General features: G+C 36.9%; 1 protein-coding gene across 4 annotated transcripts in view; it reads left to right on the top strand.

The window, feature by feature from the left end:
- Positions 1 to 18,703, top strand: part of Diaph3 (diaphanous related formin 3) — a 452,383-nt gene that overhangs the window by 63,825 nt on the left and 369,855 nt on the right. For all 4 annotated transcript variants that reach the window (XM_087912260.1, XM_087912261.1, XM_087912259.1 and 1 more), the window contains one exon: positions 5,169 to 5,273. In XM_087912260.1, coding sequence (XP_087768386.1) covers positions 5,169 to 5,273 — 105 coding nt within the window. The remainder of the gene's footprint in view (positions 1 to 5,168; positions 5,274 to 18,703) is intronic.

Here is an 18,703-nt window from a genome sequence, read left to right as displayed (position 1 = left end):
GGCACAGTTGTAGCAAACTACTTATCAGGTTTATAATCATATCTACTTTTATCTATAACATATATTTGATGAAATAGTGCATTGAAGTAAGCTGCCATATTGGGGCTGCTAAATTAGCTGTCGTTATACTTTCATTTCCTGCATTTATTTACAGAGGAGAAGGTATCCCATATTACATTTGGAAGGAAGAATCAGTTCATTCATGATGATTTATATTGCTCATTTAGGCAATCTATGAGAGTTCTTTTGAATTTTTAGCTATGTTAGAAGCCTCATTTTAATGAAGGAAATTAGTTTTAGATGCCACAGTGGTTCTGGTTGATGCTCCACCCACCCCATCTGTGTTTCTCTAGGGTGGCCAGTGTAAACCTGAGATAATGAGGGTCCCCAAATAACTTATTTTATAGTCTTCAGGAATTTGCTTCTGCTTGTCCCATAAGTCCTAACGCTCAGGCCTGGCCAGCTGGAGGCTGTTGAGGCTAGCTTCTCTAGGTAATTCAGACTGTGCTGTGAATTTAGGTTGAAGTGGTACTTCACAGTTGACATCCTTGTCTCTCCCTCTCCCCTTATCCTGAGGTCGTCTGCATAATCCAGTGCACTGGTCTGTATTTTGATCATTTGCTACTCTCTTCCTTTATGGAAGCTCTATTAAGAAGATGGAGACTTGATTATTTTGAGAATATGAACCAAGAAATACAAAAATTGTTGTCCTGTTCATTCTGTTCATTCCCAGTCTTATCCTGCTCAGTTTTGTAGATAGTCTTCTGAGAGGCCTAGTCTCTCTGGAATTGTGTGTGTGTGTGTGTGTGTTTGTGCATTTTCTATGACAAAATTTCCTGTGTATTTTTGGATACTTTATTACTTCTCAATGCTGGCAATGCTGGGTGCTATTGCTTCAGGAGTTTTTTTTTTTTTTTAAATTAACCCTGTTTTCTGTAGATAAAAATCTATTTTAAAAATCTTGCATTATGTACTTCCATATTATTATTTTTCTCCATCCCTTCTTGTTTTTCTTTGCAATATACTTACCTCCTGAATATATAGAGAATAATAATTAGTTAGGTGCAGTCACATGCCTGGGGTGCTGCATCAGGCTTTGCTGTGTGTTGGGAGTTAAATACATCCAGTTTTCTTTCTCTGTCTCCCTTTCCTGTTAAACAAAACAGGGCACTGGGATTCTGTCATTTCACATTTTTCAGGAAGAAGACTGCCATACTTAAGAGAGTTGCACAAGTATAATTGTGTACAAGGTAAGGGTCTCTAGAGACACCTGAGCCAGTAGGAATACTGATACTTTGATTGGCATATGGGAGGGTCTTTATTAAGGGAATTGTCTTGAACGATTATGGAACTTCATTCCCCCCACAGACCAGTAGAGACAAGTAGAGAATGAGAGAGACTAGTGAGTACCTAGCAGTTCCCAGTGCAAGGTCTAGTGCCTGAGAACCTGGAGTGTAGAACTAGAGTAGACATGAACCCAACTTCCAGATTGGAAGGCTGTAGAACCAAGATCAGAAACTGATAGAGTAAGTTCACCTTTCTTTTGCCTTTTGATGTTCCAGGTGTAATGCTGGCATTTAGGCATCCTTGGCTCGCCCCTTGGGTACCTGGCAGAGTGTGTCACCCCTGTGTGCACACCTAGTATTCAGGCAATAACCGTAATCCGCTGTGTGATCTCTGTACATGCCTTGCGCTCCTCCCTTTAAAATATGGAGCCCCACCTGTTTTCCCCTCATTCTCTCCCCAGGAGGCCATACACCCCCTTTCTCTCTCTCCTCTCTACTCCCTCTCTTGAATAAAATTCTCTATGAAGGTTCTGCCTGCATGGTGTGTCTTTCTCTCTCTCACCCACCTGTGGCCGCCGCCCACTGTTTTTAAAATTATAACACTGGCCCTCAACTGATTGGATAGTACTTGCCCCATTGGATGAGGGTGAATCTTCAGTCCATTGATTCAAGTGGCCAATTTATTCAGGAACTATTCTCTCAGACACTCTCTACTGATTTCCAGCTAACTGGATGGCAGCTCTCACAAATATTCTTAGTCATGGACGAATGTCCTCTGGTAACACCTCTTTGAAAAGATAGCAGTGACTTTAATTTTTTTTTACTTTCAACTATTTATTTTGAAATTTTAATTGATTTCAACTCAACCAGTAAATTACCTGTTTCTTACTATTCTGTTCCTATTAAACATTTGAATTTGCTGTTGTAAGTAATTTAATACAGATCATAGATGCTGCTAGGTCTCCCTACTTTTTATAATAATTATTTCTTAACTCTGACTCTTTCTTCGAGTGTAGTTCTTTTTATGTTTAATTGTCACTTAATAATTGCACATTGTCATGAGTTCTGGTGTGAATCCAACACATAGATCCAATGTTCAACGATCAAAGCAAGGAAATTAATATGCCGTTAACCTTACCATTTATCATTCTTTGTGTTAGAAACACTTAAATCTTTTTTTTGTTTTAATACGCAAATAAATCAGGAATTACAGTCACCCAATTGTGCTGTAGAATGTTAAAACTTATTATATTTTATACCCCTAACCAGCTCTCTCTCTTCCCTCTATACGTACCTGCCTCTGGCACAGTGCTCATTTACTGTATATGTCGTCAGTGATCAACTTTTTTTACCTTCCATTTATGAGTGACAACATACACTATTTGTCTTTTTATGCCTGGCTTATGGGCAGTAAAATTTTCTATAGATCAAAGTAGTTTATCTATATTCATAATTAAGAATTCAGTATAACATCATAGCATACCATGTAACTGTGTTTTAATAGAGATAATTGGCCTAACCATTCACGGATCATACAGAAACACCCCTGAATATCTGCTTCATTGCTGGTGTGCTGTTTTGGAATTCATGCACTACAGTTCTGGAACAAAACACTGTGTTGATAGAACTTGAAAACAGCAGTGCAGCTCTGTCCTATGGAATTCTTAATTTCTGGGCTATTTAATGTCCATTAAACCCATGTCATACTGCTTACTTCTGAGTTTACATATTGCTTCCAGTTTTTCATTTTGTGACTAATCCCTTTGATTAGAACTGGAGTGGTGTTGATTTCTTACATCATCATCATCATCGTCATCGTCATCGTCATCATCATTGTGTGTGTCCACGATGTGTGTCTTAGTCACTGTTCTATTAACTATGCAGAGACCTTGGGGGCATTCAATCAGTCATGGGACTGAAGAAGTAGCTGAGAGCTCTTCATTCAGATGAGAAGGCAAAAGGAAGAGAGGAAGAGAGAGAGACTCCATGGGTTTTTGAAACCCCAAGGCCCATTCCACTTACTTCCTCCAACAAGGCCACACTTCCCAATCCTTTCAAATAGTACCACACCCTGGTGACCAATTTGCCAAGCCATGGAGGCCATTCTTCCTCAAACCACACAGTGTGGAGTGCCACTGCGTTCTTGTGGAGACCAGAGGACAACTCTATGGCTTCCTTTACATGGGGATCATATATAGGTCTCCAGGTCTGCAGAGCAAGCTCCTTACAAAGTAAGCCATCTTTTAAAGGGGCATCTCTTTACATCAACCTTCCTTTTTTGTTCTATAGGATTAATGTAGGAATGTTTCTTATAACTTGTCTTTTTGAGTGATGTCATCCTCCCTGTCATTTGCCACAATCAAGTGTCCCCTGGAATTCCATAAACCTAAAAAAACTCCCATACATAGATACACACACAGTGATGCACGTGTATATATGAATGCATGTGTGGACGGTAGTGAACAACTTGAGGTAATCAGTTCTCACTGTCATGTGAGTCATTGAGCTCGAACTCAGATTGTCAGGCATGGCAGGAAGACTCTGACCCATCTTGCTGGTGCCTCAAAATTCTAGGTGAGGGTAAAGCCTATTGAGAAACACTAGATTAGAGGGGCAGTGGGGTAAAGAAGCTGTCACTCACTTAGGCTCTTTTTTAACCAGACCAAGGAGGGGCATTACTTCCTTCTATCAGCCTGTTCAACTGGAAGTTCCAAGATCTCGAAATCTCTTAGCTCTCTCCTGCCTCCCCTATCATTCTTTCTACTGGGTCTTTTTTTATAGTCTAAGCTGACCTTGAACTCATAATCCTCATGCCTCAACATCGCTAGTGCACAGCATACCTATCCATTGTAAATATTTTGATCAAGATGAAATGGAAGGAATTGCTATAAAGTGCTAGAATTGTTTGGTGTCAGATAAATGAATAATTTCACTGTTAGATTAATGAGTGTATCATTCTTGGGAGAAATTTAGCCTACTGGGTTGCATAGGTGATTTGAAGTCCCAGTTTTTATGTATTCATTTGTAGTAGATCTAGAATGTTTTACGAATCATCTCATATGTGGTCCGGGACTGTGGTCCTGAGGAAATTATTGATACTGTTCTTCCTCATCAGCCCTTTTGTCTCGCAGCTTCTACCACAGCAACCTCTTAAGCAATTATTTATGGAATTCATATGCTTTTGTGGCTCCTTGGATTATTAGTCATAGTTAGTCTTACAGCAAAGTATAGGATGCTTAGATCCTTTGAGAAATGTTAGGCTTTTATCTTGTTCCAATTCACGAACTCTTGCATTCATTCAGAAATTCAACTTTTATGTTACTTACATCATTCAGTCTATTAACTGCTTAATATTTTTGATAAGGATAGACAGAAAGGATTAAAGCCATAGCATGTTATGCCATTTTCTTGCATTAGTATTAGGTTTCTGGTATTATGCATGTGCTTATAACTATCCTGGAAGGTGGTGGTTTATTTACTTTTTATTTTTATAGTATGCAGATTATCTCTTTAAAACAGTACAAGATAGCTTCAGGTGCAGCTGTTGTAAAATAAATAAATATATTGAAATTTTGAATCCTAATGACCTTATGAAAGGCAGAAATCTGCAACTGTCTAATTATCTATAGTGATGTGAATATAATTTTAATAGCCTGCTGTGAATTTAAAACCTTTCTGGTAAGTGTTTTACCTGTTAAATGATCTAGAATGCTTTCTGTGGACCCAGCTCTCCTTCCTTCAGGCAGAACCATGTGTAAATCATTCCAAAACAATTAATGCTGCTTTAGTCACAAATTATTGATTTTTCTGTTTCATAGAGTGTATGTCGAACTGCTGCTATACTTAGATTCTAAAATCGGCCTTTTTAATTGTGTTTTCCAGGAAGATATGAATTTAAATGAAGATAAAAAGGCACCATTGCGGGAAAAGGACTTCAGTATCAAAAAAGAAATGGTGATGCAGTACATTAATACTGCTTCTAAGACAGTAAGTAAAGCTGTCAGGTTGAAAAATAATGCTGCAACATGCAGTGTGGAAAACAATGCATTTATCTAATGAAGTGCTTTAGCTTCTGCAAAACTGCATTCAGAAGGCTTTTGAATGCATAATTAGAACCGAGTATTATAATAAATTAGCCTAAGATATGTCCCATATTATTCTCTTAACTTTGGATTTGGGTTTTGGGCAGTCTCACTGCTAAGTAACACAGTGACGTGTTCTGAAACCTTACCTCATCCAGGGTCATCCAGGGTCACTTGTAAGGGTATTTGTACCCTCTCCCTGTCTGAGTTAGGACTCACAGTCATCATTTCCATGGTGTGCAGTTTTCTATGGCTAAGATCATAGTAACACATTACAAATGGAAGTACTGAAAAGAACATCGTATCTCCCCATACGTGACCAATTTTCCAGGGAAACATGAAAAAGAGCTTAAATACTGACTCCGTGTCTGAGAAACTATGATTTCCGTAAAGAATCTGTTACGTTTTCTTTATTGAAAAACAAATGAGTTTGATAGAGTTTGTGAAAAGTGGGGATTTGATAAAAAATATAAAATGGAAGTGTTCTAATTTGCGTTGTTTTTGTTGTAATCAAACACTGACCATAACCACCATGGGGCAGAAAGGGTTTATTTCACCTTACAAGTTCTAATGCAGGAACCTGGCTGCTGGTTCTGAAGCAGAGATCATGGAGGGGTGCTTCTTGCTGGCTTGCTCTCCATGGCTTGCTCAGCCTGCTTTCTTTTTCAGTCCAGACCACATGGCCAAGTATGATATTGCCCACAAGTGGTCTGGGTCTTCCGCCATCTATTAACAACAAAGAAAATACCATACAAGCAAGCCCACACCCCAGTGTGATAGAGATCCTTCCTCAAGTAAAGTTTTCTCTTTCCCAAGTGTGTTAGGCTGACAACTGACAACTGTGGCAGGAGGTCAGCTGAGAAAGGAATGGCAGGAGTAGAAAGTGATTTTGGCTGAATTTATAATGGGATTAGCTCCCTGGTTTTTACTGGCTACTTTAACCTAAGGCCAGACTATAAGAACATAAGTTATTTATAACTCATCCCTGTATTTCTGGTAGGCAGCCTGTATCTCAGAGCTATTTCTTTGGGAAGAAAGACTCAAGTGATATTTAATTTTAAACATATCTCATGTTTTGGCAGCCTCATCCTCAGTTGTAGAAATCATGATGAGTAGTATGACTTGTCTAGCCTGATACAGATAGGCTCTGTATTCAGATGCTATGATACTGCGAATAGTGGCTTTTCCCCTTACAGATATGTGGTTGGCATTCAAGAGGTTTGGTGTTTTTCTTTTTGCGTATGAGCATCTTAATTTATTTCTTTTATTTTCATTTTTTTCTACCAATAAAATAGCAATTTGTATATCATACAGTCATTCTATCACCATGATGTTGTTTGCTCCCTTTTTAAAACATCTGACACTGGTGACTACCTCTGTGGTATTAGCAGTTGTTTAGTTTTTCTTGTTATTAGCTTTTTCTTGCAGTTGAAATCTTTATAGCATACTCTACTATTATATCAAATTTATCATGATAAATATACAAAAAAGTATCACGTAACAAAAATTTACTATAGGTGTTTCTACAATTTACAAAAGACATTTATTCAGTATGTGTTTACTGGGTGTTAATATTTGTTAACCAAGATTCTGAACAACAGAGATGAGTACCGGAGTACGCTCATCATTGTTAATGGAACCATTTGGTCCACATATAACTTAAATACAACTCATAGGTAAAACATGTGAAATATAATACTTAAAATCCAAAGCAGGCTAGGTGAATTGTGTCATGTGAACTAGCTAGGGAAGGTGACTGTTAAGAAAGTTTAAATCTAGCACACTTTTAATCCCAACACTTGGGAAGTAAACGCAGGCAGATCTTTGTGAGTTAGAGACCAACCTGATCTACAGAGTGAATTCCAGGACAGCCAAGGCTACACAGAGAAAACCTGTCTTGAAAAACCAGAAAAAAAAATTTAAATCTAATAAGCCTAAATGGATTAGATATAGTCGCATAGGATAATTTGCACAAGTTACAGCGAGCTTAGAAAACCCTGTGTGTTTGTGCATTTTAATTCTGGAGCTGGAGAAAATGAAGACTTACAAGAGGAGATCAAGTCCCCTTGAACTTTGTAAAGGTAGATCTGTGAGAGTTTTCATTCACTGATTTACAACTTTATTCCTCTAATTGTTTTGAACTGAGGGGAATTCAGAAGAATGATGTAATGAAATGAGCAGGACTGAAATAGATTAGTTATCTAGAATGTGAGTATAGCATTAACTCACCTGATCAGTGTGTAGAATAGCATGGCTTTTCCTGGGAGTGGCCTGAGTAATTTGACAGGTGATTCACATTATGGAAAGTTCAAGCTGACCAGCCACTTACTTTTGCTCTGCAAGTAGAAGCACATTTTATTAACTCTAGTGTTCAAATTTTTCTTCTGCCATTATATTTATATAATTGACTGCTAAGAAGTTACTGGGAAAGGCAGATCAAATAGGACTGTTATTTTATAGGTTGGTATTTTATAGACCTCCGCGTCACCAGAGGTCTCTTTACAGCGATCAAGAAATTTGTGTCACGTATATATTTATCAAGATTTTTGTGTTATAATTTTGCTTTGAATTTTTTTGTGAGTAAGCAGGCATTTTTTGAAACTCATTCTCATATCTGCAATTGATTTAAAAATTCTGTGAGAGGCCACCCAGCATGATGACTCAGTGGATAAAAGCATTTGCTGCCAAGTTTGATGACCTGAGGTCCAGCTGTCCTTTGGTATTCACCCATGGACCATAACTCACCCCCTCTCTACACACACATAAATAATAATAAAAAGTTTTAAAAGAGTCAAAACATGCTTTCCAATAGTAACCCTAAAAGTAAACAAGATTACTTTTTAGAATCGGAGAAGAATTCTACCGTTAAGCTTAACTCACTCACAGCTCCTTATAACTTTCTTCAGACTGCTAAGTAGTCATGCTGAATTTTTGTAGTCAAGAATTATTAAAATTTTGCTAACCAGGGCTGTGTTAGAAACTGCCAATGGCAGAGTGTCTTTTTCTTCCCTGCCTAGGATGTGGACATATGGTTCAGGTTGTTCACTATAATCTTGTAGACATGTTGATAGGTTTCTGAGAAATCTTTGTATCCTTGATTTAATGATCCTAAATGGGAGATTATCATTTTTTGGGAGTGGCCATGGTTGCATCAGGTTTCAGGATGAACTGAGGACAGATCTGTGTTGTGCCCAGTATATATAGTGTTTATGCAATAATGTTCATTCCCACATAAGTTACTTTGGGTTTTCTATGCTTCTCTAAATGACACAATGGGCCAGCCATATGCACTGGATGATATAGGTTCCTTCTAATTCCATTCTATTCTAGAATTACCATTTTTTTTCAAAAGGTAAATCCTTAGCCAGTGGATGTTCCCGGAGCATAATTGACACTGGCACTTATGTGCTGTTTTGTTAAGGCCCTGTGTGTCGTTCTGGGTACTGGTGTTTAGCATGGTCAATAGAGAACAGTCTTTAGAAAATCCAGGCATGGCTTCTGTGTGGTTACATAGTTGCAGGGGGAGACTTTAAAAGGAGATGTGATGAGACAGGCAAATCAGGGAAAGATTCATAGTTTCCAATTGTGGAGTGTCTGAAAACTGAAAGTCTGGGAGAAAACACAGGACTATCACTTTAAGTCTAAGGATTTTTCTTCCAGAAAATTAGCAGTTAAAACACAATGTTCCATATAAATGATAAATGTATGTAATAGTGTTCAATCCCAAATACTGTTCTTCAAGAATTCTTATCTTTCTTCAAAATGTTTAAAGCATATTTCAGACGTTGTCAGATGATGGTTCTGCCATCAAGAGTCCTGGGCCTCAATTGGATCACTGAGGCTTGGGGACAGATCCTGACTGAGGTGCTGTCTGCACTTGGCCTTTTCTCTCTTTTCTCTTTGGATTGTGCATATTATGCTAGGTCTGTGAACCAGTGTTTATGTTAGGGCTTATTTTCTTCAGTTTATAGTCAGGTTGCATGTTCTCCATGGTTTGATTAAAAAAAAGTCTATGACAGAGGCCATGGAGACCGTAGATGAAATTGTAATCAGTTAAATAATGTGCTAAAAGAATTTTGGTTTACAATAGGGTTTAGCCCAGTAAAATTCCTTTTCCCCATCACAAAAGATTGTTAAAAATAAGACATACACTATGCTTCTTTAATCTTTCAAGAGAGAAGAATCTTCCCATCTTGTTCCATCTATAATGATTGCTGTAGTAATTAATGGCCATAGAATAATGAAGCTGTAGAGCTGTGGTTCTCAACCTTCCTAATGCTGCAACCGTTTAATACAGATCCTCATGTTGTGGTGCCCCCCCCACCCCCAAAATTACTTTGTTGCTATTTCATAACTTCATACTATAAAGTTACTGTTTTTATCTGCAATATAAATATCTGTTTGTTCCTGTGGTGTTAGGTGACCCTGTGAAAAGGTTGTTCAACCCCCAGCGGGCTTGCGATCTATAGGCAGAGAAAGTGTACCTGTCAGGCTTCAGGCTCGGTCCCACAGAAGTCACGTGGCGCTGGTTAGGGAGGGCACATTTACAAGCTGGTTCTTTGTGAGGAGGAGTGGTGTGTTTCTGAGTCTCCTAGAAGTTTTCTAACTCTCTCTCACTTTGGTTTATCTTTCATTGTCTGCCTGGCTTCTGTGTGACTGGAGGGGTTCCATTTCATTTACTAGAAAAAGTTTGGGTTGCTTAACTTTCTTCCCCGATTTGTGCTGCATTTGGTTATTGTAAGAGCAATGCAAGCTTATAATTAAAGCAGAATAAACACAGTGGTGCCCGTGAAGACCACACATAGACCTAGAATTAATCACTGATTAGATCTTACTAAGTGTTCTTCCACATGCTTTATGTTTCTCTTCTTAAAAATCTTTTAAGTTGAGAAGAATGGGGGAATGATATAGTTTTATTGACGCCAAAATACATTAAAAATCATGTGCACCATTAAGTTTCAAACAAAGTTACTTTTGTTAATACCCATTTCTCTATCATTCCTTGGGCCCAGTCTTCTCCCCACTTTCATCTAATATTATTCTGATTTAAATGTTTCCTTTATTTCCTCTGAGTGTCAAATGACCTGTTTATTCTTCTTATCCTTCCATCTTGCATTTTATTCACGAAATGATATTTCTATTTTTAAACAATTCACGATTGGCATCTATATATTGTACATGGTCCCAGCAGGAAACAGTCATCCTCTCTCCTACCTTGTAGTGAACATTTAAATTTTTGGTCTACTTTAATTTTTTTTTTGTTTCAGTCTTTTCTGTTTAAATTCTCTTGTTTCACCTCCTTTTTTATCATTCTGTTTAAAATATTTGTTTCTTCTGTGTTTGGTCAATGTCAGCTCATATTGAAGTTTTTGCATTAAAATATGTATTTAGAGTCTTTCTATGTAATATATCTTGATCTGTCCCTCAACTGGCCAGATCCTCTCCTACTTCCTTCCCTTCCTACCCAACTTTATGTTCTCCTTCCTACTCTCTCAAAAAAGAGAAAGAAAATTCAAAGAGGAAAACCAAAAAGATCAAAAACCCAGAAATCAAAACAAAGAACCAACAACAAAAAGAAAATCGTTAAGACACAAAAAAAGTCAGAACAAAAAGCACACACACACAAATAACCATGGTGTCCATTTGTGATGGCCAACAAAGATGTCTTTCTGTTCGTAGGGTGTTGTAGTTTTGATTCCACTCACAGCATTTTGTGACCCAAGTAGAATCTCATCCTGACTGGAACCCCAGGGAGCTGAGTGTTGGGAGTCCATGGGACATTTATGCTCAGCCTGTTCAAGTCTTTTCTGGGTCTTCTGTAGTCCACTGCTATGACCACAGACCAAACTCCTTGACATTTGTCAGTCGTCAAACTTTCCAAACTCCACTGTGCTGTTAGCTCTCCTAACTTAGCATTTTGGGTTTTCCAGTTTTCTATAACTTTGCTTCCTTTGTTTTTTCCAGTCAGATTTTAATAGTGTTCCATTCTTGTGGCAATTAATGGTGTTGTCTCCAACTGCTTCAATTTTAATTGCTGGAGGACAGCATTGTTATTCTTGTTTGTTTGTTTTTATATTTACCACTATTTAGTAATTTTAGTCTTTATTTCCTGTGAGAACCCAGGAAGCTCCTTGAACTACAGCACCACTGCCATGTACCCAGATTCTCCAGTTCTCTGGACTTTCTTTGTTTTACATGAAGTTGTAATTTAGATTAAAAATGGTTCTCTCATCCCCTCCTCCTTCATTTTCTGGGGAGTAGTAAAGAATGATTGAGGGAAACCGTTTTTCTGTATAACTTACCTGGTAGCTCTAGTTTGCAGTTTATTGCCTCTGTAAACTTTCATCAAAGCACTAAATGGCCCATGACTTACAGATAGATTTAGATGAAATGCTGGTTTTAGCTTTCCTTTCTCCCATGCTTGCATGGTACTGCCATCTCACGTATTTCCAATAAGCTGTGCGGTGTGCGTCCTTTGCTGTATCCCGAGTAGGTGGAAAATGTGGACTGCCCTTCAGTGTTGTACCTTACCCATGGAAAAATAGGTCTCATCTGCTTGTGTGTGTCTATAAATTAGTGAGTGTGTTAAATCTATCACAGCATGAAATCACTTCAAGCACTGTGAAAGACTATCTTAAAGAATTTAAATTGATTGCAGATGTTAGTGCAATTAAGCAGGCCTGATGAGCTAAGAATCATGCTTCTCAGATTTGAATATGAATGCATTTAAAAAAATTACAGTGATGTACTCCATGTAAATGGAATTCATAGGCATCTGAGAGTTTTGAATCACCTTCTGTTTTCAAATGGTTCAGAAACATGAAAAGTAATATGTGACCTCTTATGCAGATACCTGAATCACCTAGAATAAATATGTATTAGTCTGAAGTGCGTAATTCTGTGGCATCCTTATCCAACAAGAATTGATGCTGATTAGTCCTTCCATTATTTTTATTTTTCTACCAATCGGCTTTATCTATTCATTGTGTCTGTAATTCAATAAAAAATATTCTATGGATAGAGAAAAATGCAACATTACTGCAGCCCAAATTTTCAAGTTGAAAAAGGGGGTTAAGGCCAAGAGGCCAAAGAAAAGCGTTTAGATTCCAGGCGCTGGTGGAGCTCCACCTGCTTAGCGTTTTCTTCCACTACTGAAGCATAAAAAAAATAGTCTGCTTGTTTTAGAAAGTAGCATACGAGGTTGTAAATTAGGCAGCCATCTTTGAAGCATTACTGTAACAAGATGAGATAGAGTATATGGTGTGCTCATTTTCAATTTATCTTAAAATTGGTTCATGATTTAAGCAATTATGCTCATTAATTTCTGTAACACTGTAAAATGTTATGGACATTAGGACTTTCCTAATCTTCTGGATGCACATCACCAAGCCAGAAGCTGGATTTGACCACTGAGCTCTAGTCTGGTCTCTGATGTAGTAACCACAATAAAGGAAAGATCAACAGTGATAGTGCTTCAACCTGCAACAGCGTTAGTTCTCTAACGACTACTAAAGCATTAAATACCATCGTAAAGTAATGCCAAAATGGTAGGGAATCACTTAAGTTCATATTTAATAAACTAAACGTTAATGAAAAGTTCTGAAAAATAGCTTCCTTAATGACTGGAAACAAAGAGTACACTTCTTCATAGATGATACAAGTTAAATCTTTCTTTGTTCCACAGTTCTATGTAAAAACTTATTTTATTCCATCATATGACCTATACTTTGTTTTCAGGACTAATAAATGCAGCTCAAATTATTAAATTCAAAGGCTAGCTAAAATTATAAAAGTTTACAGGGGTGTGTGTGTGTGTGTGTGTGTGTGAGTGTGTGATGGAGAGGTGGCATTTACAAGTCTCCTATTAGTTCATCTTTCTCCTGTTTTTTAGAGTTCACAGTGAAGTAGAAAACGAGACTGGGTGAATGAATGTTATGGCAGAAGCTTTCTGATTCATATCTGTGATCAAGGTTGATTATCAAGTTAACAATCCTGAGCATCATAAAAATACACATTGCATTTTTAAAATACTTATATACTTACCTGCTTGTCTTTGCATACAATGTCAGCAATATACATTTAGGCTTATAAGTAATTTTTTTTTTAAATTTATGCCCTGGCAAATGCTGAAGCTTGTATGGTCAGCCTGTATATGGTGGTTCTGTTGAACTTGTCCATATTGGGTTTCATAGTGTAAGTTGATGAGGATAGCTGACCTGGTCTCTTCCTCAAGAGGGCACCCAATCTTATTACAGATGGCTGTGAGCCACCATGTGCTTACTGGGAATTGAACTCAGTACCTTTGGAAGAGCAGGTAGTGCTCTTAACCACTGAGCCATCTATCCAGCCATACCTAATTTCAAATACGTCTTTTCAAACAGATTACTAATCTTGCCCTTTCTAAGAATGAATATAATTAAGTGCTCCCCCATTGTGTGTGTGTGGTGGTATATGCATGTGCATATATTGATGCACTCACATCTCATTGTGTGTGCACATGTGGATGTAAGAGGGTGATGTTGGATGTCTTTCTCTTGTATTGCTGCTCTTTAGCTTTATGTTTTGATATGGTTTCTCTCAGAAACTTTAGCTCGCCGTTTTGTCTAGACTAGCACATCAACTTCAAGATTTGCCTATCTTCTTAATCCCAGCTCTGGAGTCACAGTTATTCCCTAACAGAATATAAAATGCTTGGTGTCATTAAAAGAAAAGACAATCCATCTCTTGGCATTCTCAGAATTCATTTAGCAGAATCAGGCATATGTAGCTACCACACCTATCAAGCATTTCTCAGCACTGTAGCCTAGTCTTCCATTTCTATTAATGGAGGTCTGTCTCCAGAACCTTAGTGCACTCAATTCCTTTACTTCTCTTTGCATCCCTAGTAATGTCATGAAATTACATTTTTCTATAACGTGTTTTATTCCTTCCCCCCATTTATTCTACCCTCACTGCCTTAGGAATAACTAATATAGTTTATACCTTCCCCCCATTTATTCTACCCTCACTGCCGTAGGAATAACTAATATAGTTTGAAGTCTCTCATAGAAAACAGATCCTACTGGCTGTGCGTCTGACAAGATGGCTATGTTCAGCCAGGTCCTGATGCAAGTTCTCCAGCCACTAATAATCCATTTTTTCTATGTCTCTTAGCCTTGTCTTCCCATGATGTGGTTTATTTGTTCATCTTCTTTACTTAGCCTTTGTAAACAGAAGCTCCTGTTTTTGTTAGTAGTCTTAAAAATCTTACGAAAACATGACACATTAGTTTAGAAAAATCTTAAGCCAGTATGCTTATAAACACTGACCTCATTTTATATATTAATATTATTTCTAATGTGAAAATTTAATTAATATGTTATGTTTCATTGAAAAACTTTCCTTCATCTTTATACGTAAAATTAGCTTTCTCCCTGTTATCTCTTGGTTTTTATTATATTTGACTCTGATGGATTTATTGCATAAATAGGATACATCTTTTTTCTGCTCTAAAATATCCTTAGGTAGACTACAAATTACCTGATAAAAGTAACCTGATTACTTTAAAAATTGTGAAATGTCATAGACTTCTACAAGCCTTTATCTTTGTACTTTTTCTACTAAAGATTATACTTTGGCTTCTACTTCTACTAACTATAAGCTTAAAGCCCTTCCATTTCATCCTTTATTACCAAACTCCTGGAGGAATGTGCTGATATCTTGCAAGAGTGTGCTGTAACTATTGTATTTTTCCAAGCTTGATGTTAACTCTTGATTTTTAAAATACCAATCTCATATTTTTTGGTTTTAAATTTTGTATTTATTATTTTTATTATTGTTTGTTGAGTTGCAGTGCTGAGGATCGAACCACATGCTTCTAGATAATCTTGCCAACTCAAGATGACCCAGCTGTTTTAGCCCTTTTTTACCCTTCCATGGTCTGGTTACTAATTCTTACCACACCAACCAGCTCTTGCCCTCCATTTAGACATATTTCATAAAGACTCAGGTTAAATTAAGTGTTTCATTCCAGTCTTGTCACTGTTTTTGCTAACTGTATTAGCTAACTTAATTAAATCAATGGTGAATGAGATAGGTCCTTGTTCTGCCCTTGTTTGTTACACTTGGAGACCAAACATATAAAGACATGAGGCAAGTTCACGGTTCATCCAGACAAGATAGATTCCTTTGAGAATATCACCTTTGCAAGTTTCTCAGGCTTTGCACATGATTTTTGGAGGCTCTTAAACTCAATTGTTCAACATGGTATGTAGTATGTACTTTCCAACATGTATTGTACAACATGATTTGATATGTAGTTCATGAAATGACATATTATTCAAGCTAATACGTGATACTGTTTAACAATGAAAACAGCTTAGTACCTTATAGTCAGGAAGAAAAGGATTCATCAAGTGTTTTCTTATAAGCCAGTCTATATAGAAGGCATGCGAGTTGTTTACTTAGTTTGTTGATCATTTATAGAGACAAAAGTCTGGTATTGTGAATGCTTTCAGCGCCCTATCTTAAATGTCCTCAAACTTCATGTAATTGTCCAGTTACTTGATGTCCTAGATAAAAATCGTCATGAGGGCTAGGCATACCTGCCGTGACACATAGTCAATGTATGTCTTTACGTTTCTGGTTTTCCATTTTCCTGAGGGGTCTGGGAGACAGAGGAATGCCACATCTGTGGGTTTGTGGCCTCTTTGGAGGTACTAATGCTGACACCTTCCTCTTATGACACATACTATTAATTAGAGTACTTTTCAGTTGATGCATTTGTGCTTTTAATGATAATTAAAACAATCACTTTGAGTTTATACTTTCTATGTATGAGTTATTTTAATGGTGATGCATATAATTTCTTGTACTTTAAGTTTTCTCTAATTATCTGAAGTTACTTAAAATAAGATTTGTTGTTACCTTATAGTTGGTAATTTTATCTTCCCTAAATTATACATCCTGTCCGGTTGCCTTTTAGGGGAGAATCAGCCATGGACTGGTTTCATATATCATTTTGTTTTTTTACTATTTAGATTTTATAACTCATGATCGTTATATATTTCCTTCTATCATTTTGAATATTTTCTTAGGACAGAAAGGTTGTTTAAATAATCAAAATAAAATGATTACATATTCTAAGATCAACTTGTTTAGTAATCAAGTGACATCCCAAGTACCATTCATTTATTCAGATGCTCATATTTAAAATTATTAAAATCAAATCTACAACTTAAAAAGATAAAGTATCATTTATTGAAGCAGTCTTTAATGTAGAATGATTTTTTTTTTTACTGTTTTATTGCTCTGTCTGGTCTACTTGAAAGAAAAAAGGTCTGTGATTTAAAAATACTCTTCATCTGAACAGTGCTATGAAATACTTTTTTGTGATATATGATCACAAAGCATTCAAATACAAATTAATGCACTATAAAGAATGAATAGAGAGAAAGGCTTTAATTATATTTACGTAATTCTTATTTAAGTATAATAACAGAATGAAAGGTAAGAATATGAATAATGGGGATATGATTAAGTATTGAATATAACATTTTCTCTTTTTCTTATAAAAGAACAAAATTTAGAAGTTAGAAGACAGCATGAAAAAGGAAACAAGTCCTAATCAAAGAGAAGAGGCAGCTAGGATATTACAGTTGTTTTGATTCCTATAAGGTATATGGAAGTGCTTTTGTAACAGTCAAACTAAGATTAGAGGAAATCACTCTTCCCTCTCTCTCTCTCTCTCTCTCTCTCTCTCTCTCTCTCTCTCTCTCTCTCTCTCTCTTAACTGTCAAAGTTTTCACAAAAGTCTTAAGACTTGGCTTCAGACACTACGGCTATGGGAGGGACTGTGAAGTGGGGATGTGCTCTTAGCAGGCTGTCGTCATCCACTTTGAGACCTTGTTGATAATTAAAAAAAAAAAAGATGATGACTACCGGGGCTTTCTCTGAGATGGTGTTGCAGTGCATGGCATTGTTATTTTATGTGAGACTTAAGTAACCTTGTGAACATTCCTCAGAACTTCTGAGAGGTGAATGTGTACCCCTTCTAGTTTGCAGGCATAGACAGTGGACACATACTCTTTGCAGGTGGTAGGTTCTAAAGATAAAAGAAGCTTTGCGAATGCTTTAGTTGTAAAGAAGGAAAAAGATCAGACTAGTGTAGGAATCAGATTTGTGCAACATGTTGGTCATATGTAGGCTTCTCAGGAGGGTTAGAATTGACTGACATGGAGAGTTGAAGGAACCGTATGCATGGGCAGTTGCTCCAGCAGAAAGAGTATATGCACAGTACTAACCTTTGAGGAAGGGCCACAACAGTTCCCCCTAAAAGTCATGGCAGTGCTTGGATATCAGCCTCTTCCAGAGGGTGCTGGTGCAGGTGACAGTTGTATGTGAGTATTGTTTGTTTCTTCAGCTTCTCCTTCCTCCCCATTGTATTCAGCTCTGAAGGTTCCTCCAAAAGCTTGTAAGGTGTCATGGAGTGATTGAAGAACAAGTTAGGAGAAAGTGAAGACCCACAGCTGTATTCATGCCCGTACATTCAGCTGTTTGTATGAGCTCTATACTGGCAATCGTGAGAAGCTTTAATTAATGTGGAAGCATTAATGTTGGAATCCTCTATTCAGAGAAAACCTTATTTTCTTTCTAACCTACATAATAAACTGTTTAGAATAATATTCTGAGGTAATACTGCTAAAAATACTATCAGAATAACAGTTCTTCCATTTAAACTAGAAATTTATTCAAAGGAGGAATACATTTACTAATATAAATTTTAGGTTAGTAAAGGGGACTGAGTAAATATAGTCTCAAGAAATTAAAAACTTTGAATAAAATATTGGTTTTGTATCAATGTGTAAAGAACATGAAGAAATCATTAATAGAAAGATGAAAAAACACAAAGGAATTACTTTTTATGAGTAGGCAGTTTACCCACGAATTACTAAGGCAAACACACCTGAGAAGATGTTTAATCTCTATATAAATTAAAGCAGATAAGGAGAGCCTTTTTAATCTGTCAAGGAAAACCGAAAAGATGGTTGATAGTGTTTGGGAGGGCATGGAAATATATATCAATTTGACTTTTTGGAGTATTGTTTGGCAGTATCTATCAAAACGAGAACTTGTACATGCATGTAACAAGCCCATTCTTTCTAGCGTATCTTAGAATAATAGCCTGAAAACCAAAGATTTATGTATGAGGGGATTATAGCAGGGTGTGAAATATCAAGACACTTAGAACAAAGAAAATGTCTGTTTATTGTGAACTTATTAAGTATGGTACATTGATTCAACTGATGAGTTAGGCAAGGCTGGGAAGTTACCAGTATAAAAAGGAATGTAGAATCA

This window comes from Myodes glareolus, chromosome 12 (genome assembly GCF_982192425.1).
Source record: "Myodes glareolus chromosome 12, mMyoGla1.1, whole genome shotgun sequence".
Classification (NCBI taxonomy): Eukaryota; Metazoa; Chordata; class Mammalia; order Rodentia; family Cricetidae; genus Myodes; species Myodes glareolus.
This window is presented reverse-complemented; position numbering and strand designations above follow the sequence as displayed.